The sequence below is a fragment of the Perca fluviatilis genome, chromosome 7, assembly GCF_010015445.1.
Source record: "Perca fluviatilis chromosome 7, GENO_Pfluv_1.0, whole genome shotgun sequence".
Taxonomy (NCBI): Eukaryota; Metazoa; Chordata; class Actinopteri; order Perciformes; family Percidae; genus Perca; species Perca fluviatilis.
Genome location: NC_053118.1, coordinates 35,660,770 through 35,674,923, shown reverse-complemented (window position 1 = coordinate 35,674,923; position 14,154 = coordinate 35,660,770). Strand labels below are relative to the sequence as shown.

General features: G+C 43.1%; 1 protein-coding gene across 1 annotated transcript in view; it reads left to right on the top strand.

Moving 5' to 3' along the window:
• si:dkey-22o22.2 (neural-cadherin) overlaps positions 1-14,154 on the top strand; it is a 241,089-nt gene that overhangs the window by 144,874 nt on the left and 82,061 nt on the right. The window contains exons 11-12 of the mRNA XM_039805925.1: positions 2,282-2,454; positions 6,118-6,285. Coding sequence (XP_039661859.1) covers positions 2,282-2,454; positions 6,118-6,285 — 341 coding nt within the window. The remainder of the gene's footprint in view (positions 1-2,281; positions 2,455-6,117; positions 6,286-14,154) is intronic.

Sequence of the window (14,154 nt, the reverse complement as noted above, 5' to 3'; positions counted from 1 at the left end):
TGAAAAGCGCCGTATCAGTAAGGGTTCTAATAAATAAAACTGGTTTCATTTTGACTTGACTTAAAGAATAACTTTGGTATTTTTTTAGGGATGCACCGAATCCAGATTTTTGGGGTTAGGCTGAATACCGAATCCACTGGTTAAGATTCTGCCGAAACCGAATCCTCCTCCCATCCTCTGTCCATTAACACAGTAAACACATTAATGATTAAACAACGTCCACAGCTGTGTATTTTTCATTTTTTTTTTATTTTAACTGTAAAAAATAAAAAAAAGAATAGGCAACTTTATGCCAGGAAGAAGGTGGGAAAAACTGTTTTGACAATTACCATAAGCCTATGTTTACCCTATCTCAAGATCCAATCAATATCCAAAATATTAGCCTTTTAGATTTATAATCCCATAAAGTAGTACCTGAAGTTGCTGCATTCTGGCTGCTGTCTGGAGATTCCTTCGTGCTCAACTCGTATTCTTTCGGATGTTTCATACCAAATGTTGTAACAGCGGCCATGTTGTGTATTGTTTAGTGTCCTCGCCACCACCAGACCAATCAGCATTGAACAGACTGAACATGTAGCTGGACTTGAATGGCCTTCTTTTGACTGAAAGTACTGCCAGACAACAGATTTTCTGCTCACCAGTTACACGTCCACTTTCTCACAGCCTACTGCATTGAACGCTCCACCTACGTAAACACCTTCCCGTAATCAACGGCGCCGTCATTACGGCGACCAGTGTAGCGTGCGTAGTGCAAGCGTAGAGTTCGGTTCGGCAGAAACCCAACCCCGTCAAAAAGCCCAATATTTGGCTGAAGCCGAATCCTGGATTCGGTTCATTCCTGGTATTTTTAAACTTATCTCCCCATGTTTGTGTGTTTAAATGGTCCAGTATTAAGTGAGACGAAACAAGCTACAGTGTAACATTCCTGTGCATTTGCTGTTTTTTTGCCACTATTAGGCTCAGATTATTATTCTAAGTGTCTGACAACATTATGGAACGGATCCCTACAGAGATAGACCTTTTAGTTAAAGAGTAAGATCCTTTTAGTTTAACATGAAACAGCTCCGAAATCCTGCGCCCGCTCTTCTCCGCTGCGTTGGTCGTTTCTCTGTGACGCTGACTCGGCAGGGTCTGACGGGAACGTTCAGGTGAAATGTTTTCAGAGACCTACATATGTCAAAAGGACATTAGTACTGACATAATGCTCGGAAAGCAGCATTGCGGAGGGAGCTCCTCCTCTCTGCTCGTTGTTTTCCGTCGACAGTCCTCGTCACCGTCAGCAGGATTATGTTCATACGTTTATGAAAAATGCATCTGTTGGCGTTTGCAGAACGAGACCCAGAACTGACAAACTGAGGTGACGCGCTGCTGACACGACACTTATTATATCTGCTTACCATCACAGAACATGAGGTTTCGCTGGGTTCACTCCCATCTAATGCAGTTCAGTGTTTGAGCTCAGACAGCAGTCCGGATCTGATGCAAGTCGTACCCGGTCCATGTAACTTCAGATGTAGTGCACTCCCTGACAGTAAATCTCTCCTCTCTTTTATTTTTTAGAATTATTTGTATTATTTCCATCAAGAAGTAATACATATACCAGCATACTGTGTAATTTCATACTCCAATCAGAGTACAACTCCTACTAGTAACAGTATTCCTCTACTCCACAGGATCTTAAACCACACTCATGCATACTCATATTCCTACTTTTCATTCCCACTCGTCCACATATATCTTTCACATTTTTGACACACAAACCCAACCACACATCAACACACAGTTTGACACACAAACCCAACCACACACACACACACACACACACACACACACACACACACACACACACACAGGTTTGTGGCACTATCTTTGTGGGGACCCGTCATTGACATAATGCATTCCCTAGCCCCTTACCCTAACCTTAACCATCACAGCTAAATGCCTAACCTTAACCCTTACCCTCACCCTAACCATAACCTAATTCTATCCCTAATCCTAAAACCAAGTCTTAACCCTCAAACAGCCCTTTAAACATTGTGGGGTCCAGCATTTTGGCCCCACAAAGCTGTCAGGACCCCACAAGGATACTGGACATCCCAGTTTTTGGACCCCACGAATATAGTTAAACAAGAATACACACACACACACACACACACACACTTGGTTTCCAGCTCTCTGTCACCATACCTAGTCCTTATTTCTTAGCCATTAAGTTTACAAGGCTTCATCGATGTCCTGCCACACCTGGTTGAATTGTTGCCTTTTGTTCTCCTCCTCTCAGACTTCCTGCGGGAGGACACTCCCGTGGGAACTAGTTTCCTGCGAGCGGCGGCGCACGACGACGACCAGGGGAGCAACGCGGCCATCACCTACTCGCTGTCCAGTCAGAAGCCAGCTTACCTGCACGTCAACCCCAGCACGGGCTGGATTTACGTCAACCACCCCATCTCACAGGTCAGAGACGCAGCAAACAGGATTCAGACGTCCTCTCTCCAAAATGCCCACATTCTGAGGGTCTAAAACGCCAAATGTAGTCCTCACAACGATGTAGAAGTACACAGAAACACAAACACACATGTGATATAATATATTCATGCCTCCGCTGTTCCCCTGATGGAGATGTATATAAATATACATGGAGGCAGAGAGTTGTTTAATATCGGCTAACATGTTTGGTATGCATCCTCTGAGGGAACGCGCGCATGTGTGTGTGTGTGTGTGTGTGTGTGTTGTGTCTTGTATTCACACTTGTAGCTCTCGGCTCCATGCCAAAGTTTCCTGTTTTTCAGTTTTATAGTAATTTCAATTGTTTGAAATAAAGTGTAATAATAAAAATAAAAAAATAAAAAGTTTTCTGATAATCAAAAGTAGGGATGTCACGATTAAAAAAAAAAAAAAAAAATTTATTATTAGATTTTTTTTTTACACTTAAAACACATTTAAAACAAAGCATAAAGAACAGAAATAAGAATAGAATACACACACACACACACACACACACACACACACACACACACACACACACACACACACACACACACACAGACACTGTAATCAAACAAATGCCTGAGAAAATCGGAAGGTTTTGAGTTTGCTGTCAGGACAGGGAGCGGATCAGGTCTTCCTGTTCTTGAGCCTCTTTATTCAGACTTGTCTTTTCCACTGAGAGTTTCGCAGAGTTTTAGCTGCGCTGTTGCTTCGGTTTATTCACTGTCGTTGTGTTGTTTTTGCTGGAAAATCAGGCCAAGGACGTTCCACGGCGTCCTTTTCATGCACCGCATTCAGCTGAGTCAGAAAAATAAACTGTAGTTAGCAAGGTTTTTTCTAAACGCTTTGCTTCATTTTTTTCCCTTTTTACTTTTTAGTTGGACTGTCCAGGTCAGATTCAAAGGACATTTGATTTGGTTTTAAAAACACGTGCACACTTCATACACACAATATATACAATAAGTTGGATAATGTGCCCTTCGATCAATTCACAGAAAGTGCGTTGTGCAGCAAAGCACTCTGCATGTGCAGGAAACTGTGTTCGTGCATACAAAGTTAGTATTCACATGCTGTGAATTATAACAGATCTATTACACAATGTTATATGAAAGACAGGGGCGCTTCTGGTGTCCTTTTAAACACCGGTGCTCATTGGAAGGGAACAAAGTTTACGGAGAGGAGGAAGAGTTATGACCCAAAAGAAAAGTCTTGGAAAAAAAACCCACATCCAGACACGTTGCAATGACGATAAAGAGAGTTGAAAGAGGGAAGAGGGTATTAGTAGAAAATGACAGTGTTTTAAAGGACAAACCCGACACAAAATGAACCTAGGGGTTAATAACACATGGGTACCGAGTCAACCGTTCTCTGGGATATGTTTTCATGCTAATCAAATGTTACCAGTTTTAGCGCAAACCGCTAATTAGCTTATAAAGCTAGTTGTCAGGGCACGAGGAAAGTAAAAAAGATCTCTATTTCTACACCACTAACAAGGCTCAAAATAGCACCCCACTTCCACGGTAGCATAATGAGGGTCCCTACATGTAAACAGACACATTGAGAACTTTGCAAGTGTACAGACGGTTTATTAAAAACATAGTTTAGACTGTACTGTTCACGTATCCAGGCGGGCGCCATCTTGGGAAAACAGTCACGACCAGTCGGATGACCAGTAAAATAGCTCAAGCACGGCGTTTTCCCAAGATGGCGCCTTACCTGTATATGTGAACGCTACTGTCTTTATAAACTATTTTTTTAATAAACTTAGCGGTTTGCGCTAAAACTGGTCACATTTGATTAGCATGAAAATATATTCCCAGAGAACGGTCGACTCGGTACACATATTAACCCCTAGGTTCATTTTGATCCAGATTTGTCCTTTAATTTTTGCCTTTTAAAGTTCAATTTAATCTTCAATTTGTCCAAATTAATGTTGGTCATTTTTATTTTTTAAACTCAACAAGCAATGTGTTGTATTTTAGCAGAATACTGAAAGCAGCAGAACCGAGTACACTTTAATATCTGTTTATTTGTACTATTATTATCGCGATATTCAACAACGTTTCGCATATGGCATTATTTCCTCATATGGTGCAGCTCTACCATGTAGTCTAGGCTGGTTAGAAAACATAAAAAGGTCTTTAATTAATTTAGCAAGACATTTAACATAACTGTGATGCTATGATGTTGCATATTTGTTTTTTTTTTGGGTGTCAGGGTCATAAAGTCCCCCCGCGTTTCTCTTGTTTTCCCGCTGTGGGAAGAAGAAAAGTTGCATCAAACAGACTGTTGTCTCAAATGTTAAATGATTGCCATGATGGTTTGTCTTCTTCTTTTTATACAATCTTACAAAGTCAAACAGAGGATCCACGACGAAGGGAATCTGTCAGCTGTGAAACAAGCGTCTGATATTCATCTTCTTCTTCTTCTGACACCGTCCTCTCCTCTCTGTTCTACTCCTCTGCCTCCGCGCTGCCACTGATCTTTTAAACGACACTCGAGTCAATAATTTAGCAAAGGCAGCTTTGCCGCCACCCAAATTCTTTATTCCCTTTTTATGAACAAACCAATTTCCGTCCCTGCTTTAATATGGACTTACTTCACAAGTGTTCAGTGGGCTCTCAGAGCCGTCAAACAACCCCATGAGCGTTCAAATCCGACTTTGATCACACCAAGACCAAGTTTTCCTTAATTTAAATGCGTGCGAGGGCCGATCAATATCCCGATATTCTACCAGCATCGATATATGAGGCTAGATACCGTCTTAAAATTTGGATCTCGTGATATGACACAAGTGGTTTTTTTATAATTATGTCCGTTACATTCAAGCCATTGCCAAATGAGTTGCTACAAAGCTGATTAAGACTATCAGCTCCACCCAACTCTCTCTGTGTTTGTCATTATGACTATGTTCAGAAAATTTTGGCGTCCGGCGACTTTCCCACACAGAAACTCGAGTGAAGATAATGACCTCTTCTGAAGAGCCCATCATGTTTTTTTTTAATCCTCCGTGTCCTCCTTGGCTACTAGCAGCTGTGTGTAGGTGGGGGGTGGGGGTGCGAGATCACGGAAGGCTTGTATCATGTGGACGCGTCGACAGTGTTGTTAAACTACGCACTATAGCTTTAAAGGCTGCATTACGATGACGTGATGTCATTTCCTGAACTTACCAGACTTACTAGCTGTTTTATTATTTGCCTTTATCCACATTATTGGTGATTATTTATTAAAATTCTCATTGTGTTAAAATTTTTTAAAAGCACCAATAGTTAATCCTACGATTAGGGATCGAGCGATACTGTTTTTTCAAAGGCCGATACCGATACCGATTATTAGTAGTTAATGAAACCGATATCAGATTTTTGGCACTGCTATGCATTTACAGTGAAAATGAAAACCATAAAGTCAAAATTCAGATTTTTGAATGTTACAAACTCCAACACAAAACTTTGTTTAGATGCATATAGTATATATATATAAGTGCTCATATTATGCTCATTTTCAGGTTCGTAATTGTATTTAGAGGTTATATCAGAATAGGTTTGCATGGTTTACTTTCCAAGAAAACAAGCAGCTCTCATTAATTCTCTTCCCTCAGTTTGTTGAGTGCCTGTTGTGGTTTCCCCGCAGACGTCCAGGATCAACCAGCAGATCGTGGCGTCGGACGGCGGGAACCGCAGCAGCTCCGTGGAGCTGAGCGTCATCATCACAAACGTCCACAACCAGCCGCCGCACTGGGAGCAGCCCGAGTACTGGGTCACCGTGCCGGAGAACACCGCGCGAGACGCCAAGATAGTGGTGAGTACAAAGCGGGATTTATTCTTCTGCAGAGGAGGGGGGGCTCCACGCAAAGCTTTTTCCATAGCTTAGGTAACTCATGCTAAATGTTGTATGTGTGCACTGACATCTGTCATCACATATGTGAGTTTTAGGCTAACTATCTTTCCGTAAGTATGTGTTATAGTGTTATATGTGTTATAGTGGCTATGCGGCATTGTGTTTGCATGTTTCTAGCTTGCTAACAGCTAACTTGTCCTCTCTGGTAGACAAAGGGTGCTAAAACAATCCTTTAACATGGTTCAATCTGATGTTTCAGGCTATCCACAGACCCGGTTTACACGTACATGGTTATTTTTACAAACGGAGACATTTCCCTTCGTTTGTGCCCTTCGTTTACACGCAAATGGAGAATTTGCTTCTGAAACCGAGTCTTTCTAAAAACTCCGGCCAGAGTGGAGATTTTTGAGATCTTCGTATGCACGTTTGCATGTAAACTGAGACAAACGGAGGTTTAGGCAGCCGAGAGAGAGAAAGAGGAAGTTGTGGTGTATTTTGTAGCGATGCTGTAATACTACGTGGAGAGGAATCCGCTGACACTGTTTCTTGATTATAAAGGTTTATTCACATTCAAGAAATCAGCATCATGTGCAAGCTCTGCAGAGCTCGGAGAGGACCTGTTTTCCCAATTCTCCACTGGTCACTCTGGCTTTCTTTGTTTGAACATGGTATATATTCTATAACATAGATGGGGGAGGAAACAATACTTTGACCAATGGCTACAAGCCAACTGGCCTTGTCTCGAGGCCCCACTGATAAGCATGACAGATGTTTTCCAGAGTGGTGTCTTCTGAAAGTAAAGTTCATACGAGGTCTCCTGTCGAATCTTAGATACCAGTCCTAAATGTTCAGATAAAGCTCAAATACATGTTATATAGAATGATCAGATAAAATAGGATGAAAATACACCTCAAAGTGATTCGTTGTGGTTGTTGCTATTTTCAGGATTCTGATTGGCTAACGTGGGCTTGAGCTTCTCGTTACACCGCCACCTACAGGTCTGGCATGCTTTTGGCTGCATTGACGGCATACATATATATACACGGGTATATGTAAACGAACACTTTTCTGAAAACTGACAGCTGTGCACAATGTTATTTTTGAAAACGGAGAGGTTGAAATGTCCATTTATGAAAATAGCCGGCCCCGTGTAAACGTAGCAACAGTCACGTTGTCAGCATTTTCTGCATTAGGTGCATATTGTGGCGCCGACTGTTTCCCCCCTCCGATGCTCTCTGTCTCTATAAAATACGAAAGTTAAAGTTACAGTGCAGGATAAGAAATGCGTAATTCTTTTGATTCAACGACAAACAGAAAAGTCTTGAGTCTTTAGTGCTGGGTCGGAGGTACTGTAGGCCGCCCCTCTGATCAGCGTTAGTCGCTCCGAGATCTGGAGAGGAGGAGTGTGACACGAGAAAGAGAGGAGAAGAAATATATTGAAACCTCCTGCGGGAGTTTACATCCTCCTTCACATCTGTGCAGAGCGCCCTGAGGAGGCTGGAAACGCTCTTTCTTCCTCTTCATCCCTCTCTCCTCACTGTCCTCCATCCATCTTTCTCCCTCCCTCCCCCGCTCCCTCCATCGTTCTCGCTCTCTCCATCTCTCTCTCTCTCACCCTCTCACTCTCTCTCTCTCCCTCTCTCTCCCTCTCTCGCGCTCTCTCTCGGTGTCAGCACGTTTAGCCGGGCGCTTTCAAACATTTTCTGCCGAGCAAACAACCAACCGCCTCACCTGACTCTCTTCTCCAACACACACACACACACACACACACACACTTTTGATCCCTCTATCCTAATTTGCTCTCTTTTCCTAAGCCGCTGGTTCAGAAGGTGGAGGAGTTTTTTTCCCTCCAGCTGCTCAATTTCATGGAGGTTAGTCAGTTTCCAAACAGTTGTAGGGTGTGTGTGTAATCCTGTGTGTGTGTGTGTCTGAGTGTGTGTGTGTCTGAGTGTGAACCTGTGTGTGTGTTTTAATCTGTCCTCCTCCTCCTTTTTGACCCAACATCATCACTGAAAAGACAGAAAGACTGATAAAGATGACGATGACGACGATGAGTAGGAGGACGATGGTGATTGGAGGTTGTCCCACCCACAGCTCCGTCCGTCAGAGATGATTGACAGGACGGAGCGATAATTACACCTGCTGTCAGAGCATCATAATGGACTCTCATCACCTCCGAAAAAACAGACGCATGATTACTGTGTTTAACCTGACGGAGACTGTGGGAGGGAGGGAGAGAAGAAGGGAGGAGGGGGGAGTCAAATAGAGGTAGAAGACAGAAGGAGAGACAGTGGCTTTCATGTTTAGTTTAGTTCTGACAAGAAATAAGCGTTGTCTTTTAGTTGCGGCCATATTGTCGTGACTTTTTGTTGGCACGACGCGTTGTCGTGACCGGCTTCGTATAACATCCCTACGGAATTAGGTCACGTGAGGACCAGTCACATGACAGTAGAGCTGAGCCGTCTTTACACTTACATTTAGCCGACAAAAGGTGACTGCGAGCGTCATGACAGTTAGCTCGAGGCACCAAAACGACTTGTTAAAGGGATACGCCACCGTTTGTTGAAATAGGGCTTATCATGGTCTCCCCTAGCTGTAGATAGGTGGGCCAAAGCGTGTTTTTTTGTGCATGCATCATTTTAGTCCGGTGCAACACCGGCAGCGCCGCCGCTAGTTAGCTTAGCGTAGTGAATGGAATCCTATGTTGCCGGTTAGCATGTTGTGAGTAAAAGTGAGCCGACAAAAGACAAAAAAACCTAATTACTTGCACTGAGCCAAAAAATGCGTTGGCCCACCTATCTACAGCCAGGGTAGACCGTGATAAGCCCTATTTCAACAAACGGTGGCGTATTCCTTTAAGATTGGAAATAGATCGTGGTTTGGATCAAACCGCGCCTTTCCTGGGTGAAAATCTTGCATTTGCTCAGGACACAAACTCCGATTCCGTGGCTTAAAAGCCCTGTATTTTATTCTCAATCTTTATTTTATTAAGGACGACACACATTCATTAACATTTCTGGAATATGTGCCAGTGTTAGCCAGCCGGGCTAATTTCCAACTGGTGTCCTTTTGGCCAGATGATTTTAGACCAGAGCAACAGGAAACAGCAAGACATTGGTACAGGTTAAACTACACAGACAGAAGTCAACAAGACACCACACAGACAGCCAGAGCAACAACTAAGCTCTCTCAGTAAGCCATGCAGAGCTACGATCACCACTCAATCAAAATGAAATGTTCCTCTTATCTGTGAAATACGCACGTGTCAACTCCACCCCTCAAAGAATCTCCACCGAGAATCCAAAGGAAGAATCTGAATTGGAAACAGAATTGGTCAAATCAAAACGATGACCAAGTAATGAATACGTGGAATACATAATTACAGTGGTTTACCTTTCGTAGCTATATGTGCGAATGAGAACCGCCTGGTTGGAAACATGTCTGATGCCGTGGATGAACATGTGACATTTCCTCAGACTGACAGAACAATTTCTCCTCTCCCTCCTCCCTCCTCCCTCCTCCCTCTCCTCCCCCCTCCTTCCTGTCCTCCGCTGTGTTAATCACACCGAGGAGGAACTGTTGTTTTAAATTTAGCAGTGTTAATAAGGTTTGTTAATCACATTGTTAACGAGGCGGAAGGAGGGAGACGCTGTAGAGTGAGAGTGTGAGTGTGTGTGTGTGTGTGTGTGAAATCTCCATATATCACTCAAGTGTAGTTATCTCCCGCTTACCTCGAATTAATTCTAGTTTTGTTTTCCGCAAATGTTGAAGAAGTTGCCGCTCAGAGACATTTTGTCTTCTCTTGTTTGTAGACATTTTTTTAGCAGCAGCTCAGAGACTTGTTGTTCAGGTAGAGAAGCAACCCAGAAAAGCTTTTTAATTGGAGCGCAAACGGACCATCCAACAGTCACCGTTCATTACAATGAACATGTCCTACATTCCTAGACAGATTAGACTATTTAAAGTCTTCTTTGGAACTTTTTGTTATTTTCAAAGAAGCGTTGAGCTGTGCAATTAATCAAACATTTTAACGGCGATTACGATTTCATCTCCTAGCAATCACAAAAACAGATTAATCGAGAAAAGCAAATACTTTGCACGTTACGTTTTGCTAGTAAAATCTTGTTTTAGTCTTACACGCACACTTGACTTTTTTTTTTTTTTTTTCAAATGGTAAAAGTATAAAGGGAAATTTCACAGTTTAGAGCTCGATTTGTGCCAGTTCTCATTAATATTCAACAAGCTAAGCTGTTTGAATCTGATTGGCTGAACAGCTAGCCAATGAGAGCCTGGCTATCAGCATCCTTTACCCAGCCCAACTGGGCGAGCTCATGAATAGTAATGAGCTCAGGCAACGTGATGTCAGACTGACCAGCCTTTGTAATTGGCCTGATTTCTCTGCTTATTTCTTTCCAGTGGCTAGAGCTGACAGAGGAGGTAGCAGTTCATTTTCACATTCACAACATAACACAAACACATATGGACCGGACAGATTTCAAAACAATACAAGTAAAAACGGTTTTGTGTGGCAGGGCACCTTTAACACTGACAGAGAGCTAGGTGACAGTGAGGAGATGTTCACTGAATTTGACAAAAAGGGTGTTGGCTTGGCATCGCTTACTATACATTTAAGGAATCCCGGTATCAGAATCATCAGTTCTAGTTGATGTTGACCATAACAGACCGCCCCCCCACCCCTCTCTTCAGCCGACAGCGATCATGTGATTCTGACTGATGTGTGTTCCAGCTGCTGACTCACAGTCGACCACCAGCAGCACCGGTGGAGAACGATCTGCCGCGATATCTCCGCGGGCGTTCAACGGAGGGGGATGATATGGTCAGCTGATCGGCTTAGCTTCAGCACACTGCGCTCACGTCTAATGAGATGATTTCTCATTAGTGCTGATTCGCCTGATACGCTCCGCTGACCCATCCCCCCTCCCCCTTGGCCTGCTGCGAGACTGAGCCAACGCTCCGCCTCCGGAAGACGACCAACGTGCCCCGACTCCATAGGCGTGATTTACAGGGGGGATGGGGGTGTTACATCCCCCCCCAATAATCAAAACTAGCCAGTGCAAACCCCCCGAAAAACCTTATAACAATGACAATATATATTATAATTCCCTTTACATACATAAAGACATTTGCACCACAACTTGATGCAGGAAAGGCACAAATTGGTGCAGAAAGGTTCACCAGAATGCAGGAAATGCAGTGTTTGACGTTCAAAATTTCAATGTTTAAACCCAAGTTACGCCCTTGCCTGACTCGACTCTAGGGCTAATAATAATAATAAAAAGATACATACAGAAATATAGGGAGGAAAACTCATTTAAATATGCAATCATTTAAATCAGTTTAAATGATGGAATAATGGCATTAGAATGTGCCAGAGGCCACCAAATTTGGGCTATTTCGGCCCCCACCACCACCACCACCTACTAGTTAAATGTCAGCAGGTCTCCCATTGGGTGAGATGTGGCAGTTAAACAGTATGGAACGGTAAGCTAGTTGGAATCTGTGATTAGGAGAAACAAATGGAAGAGGACTTTTCACTTAAAATCCAGCATTTCCACCTGGCAGGAGACCCCCGGGTTAGACCCAGAACACGCTGAAGGGATTTTATATTTCATCTGGTTTGGGAACGCCTCGGGATTCAGAAAAAAATGGACGGATTGAACTTTGATGTTGGCGTGTCTTTGTATTCCCCTGTGTCTATGTGTGAATATGTGTGTTTATGTGCGTGCGCGCGTCGCCTTCCTAACCTGCTAAGTGGCGAGTAAAGCCGTGAGAGGAGCGGCGCGTTTGAGCTGAGAGGCTTTCAGTGTTTAAAGTGGCGGACAGCGTTTCTCACTCAGCGTGTCGCCGCCAGGAAACATGTTTCCCCCGGTGGGGAAATCTAGCCAACAAACGATGAAAAACCAAACCGGATGGATTGTGGTGATAAATGTTAAAGGGTTAATGTCACAAATAATGGTCGACATTACAGAGAATCCATTTAAGAAATCTGTCGCAGCAAAGTCAGATCAGTCAGATGTGTTCAGGGATTTGTGAGCACAGGTCACGCTCTCAGTCAGTGTCGAAATGTAACTCACTAAGTACAACTTTGATACATCTGCCCTAAGCATCTTTGTTACTCGTTACTGCAAATAAAATCAGGATAAATTTGCCATATTGCCAAAAAAAAAAAAAAAACCCAGGTCAGGCCAATCATTGCTCCTTGATTGTGAAGATAACGTTAAAGCAGATGTTTTGTGAAAGATTCTTCCTTACAAAAAATGTAAATTCAGTTCTCTTTTGTTAATGTCAGACTTGTGGAAACCCTGAATATTATGCTTTACTATAAAGAAGCCACAATACAGTTTAAAAACAAAGTTTTCTTTTACTTTAGATTCTAACTAGGTTCATTTCATTAATTAATCAGAAAAATGTTTTTGCTACTTAGTAAATATCTTAGACTAGACCGGATTAGACTTTTACTCAAGTGATATTCTAAAAGGGGACTTTAACTTTTACTCTAGTAGGTCATTTTTGTGGTGAGATACTTGTACTTTTACTCAAGTATTGCTTTCAAGTACTTCATACTGTACAAGACTGCTCTCAGTACAATAAAGTGAGGTGGCATCTCTCAGCCGTGGATAACCCAATGCTTCCCTGGAAAGGTTGGGAGTGTGTTAAAAGCACATGCGTGCACGCACACACACACACACACACACACACACTTGAATGTCAGCTTAAACTACAGCCAAGAGAATAACACAAGTCTTAAAAGCTCTGCTTCTGGTGGATCACACGCACGCACATAATCACACACGAACACACGGACACAAACACTGACACACACATATTGACACACACACACACACACACACATTGACACACACACACACACACAGACAGACATATACACACTCACTCACTCAGTCACTCTCACACACACACACACACACACACACACAAACATATGGATACACACACACATTGACACACACACACACACAGACAAAGACACATTAACACACGCACGCACACACACACACACACACACGAACATATGGACACACACACTGACACATACACATACACACACACACTCACTAACACACACACACACAAAAACATGGATACACATTGACACACACACAGACACACTCACTAACACACACACACACATTGACACACACACACAGACACAGACACACTCACTCACACACACACACACAGACAAAGACACATTAACACACGCACGCACACACACACACACACACGAACATATGGACACACACACTGACACATACACATACACACACACTCACTAACACACACACACACAAAAACATATGGATACACATTGACACACACACAGACACACTCACTAACACACACACACACACATTGACACACACACACAGACACAGACACACTCACTCACACACACACACACACACCCCGAGCCAAACATTTTCCAGCAAATTCACGCAAAGAACTTCCAACAAAGCCGAAGCTGGACCCCTTTTTAGGAGTTGGAGTCAGACTGTGTTTCCATAGAAGGACTGAAGCGCAGCGCCGGCCGTTGGAAAGACGCATTCTTCGTAGCGCCGGTGTGTATCTTACCGTGTCAGATTTCCACTGAGTGTTATGGTTTATGGATCTGGGAGCCGTTGAAACCGTTACAAAGACGGACGACCTCGCTGTCGACAGCAAACAGCTGCACGCTAACGTGATGTCACCGCGAGTCTTTGGCTCCGTTTGTTCTTTGATGGATTGTAATGAGGTGTGGGAGTTATTGTTTTAGCAGAGTTTTGTGGAGGTAAAGATACAAAGTTGAAA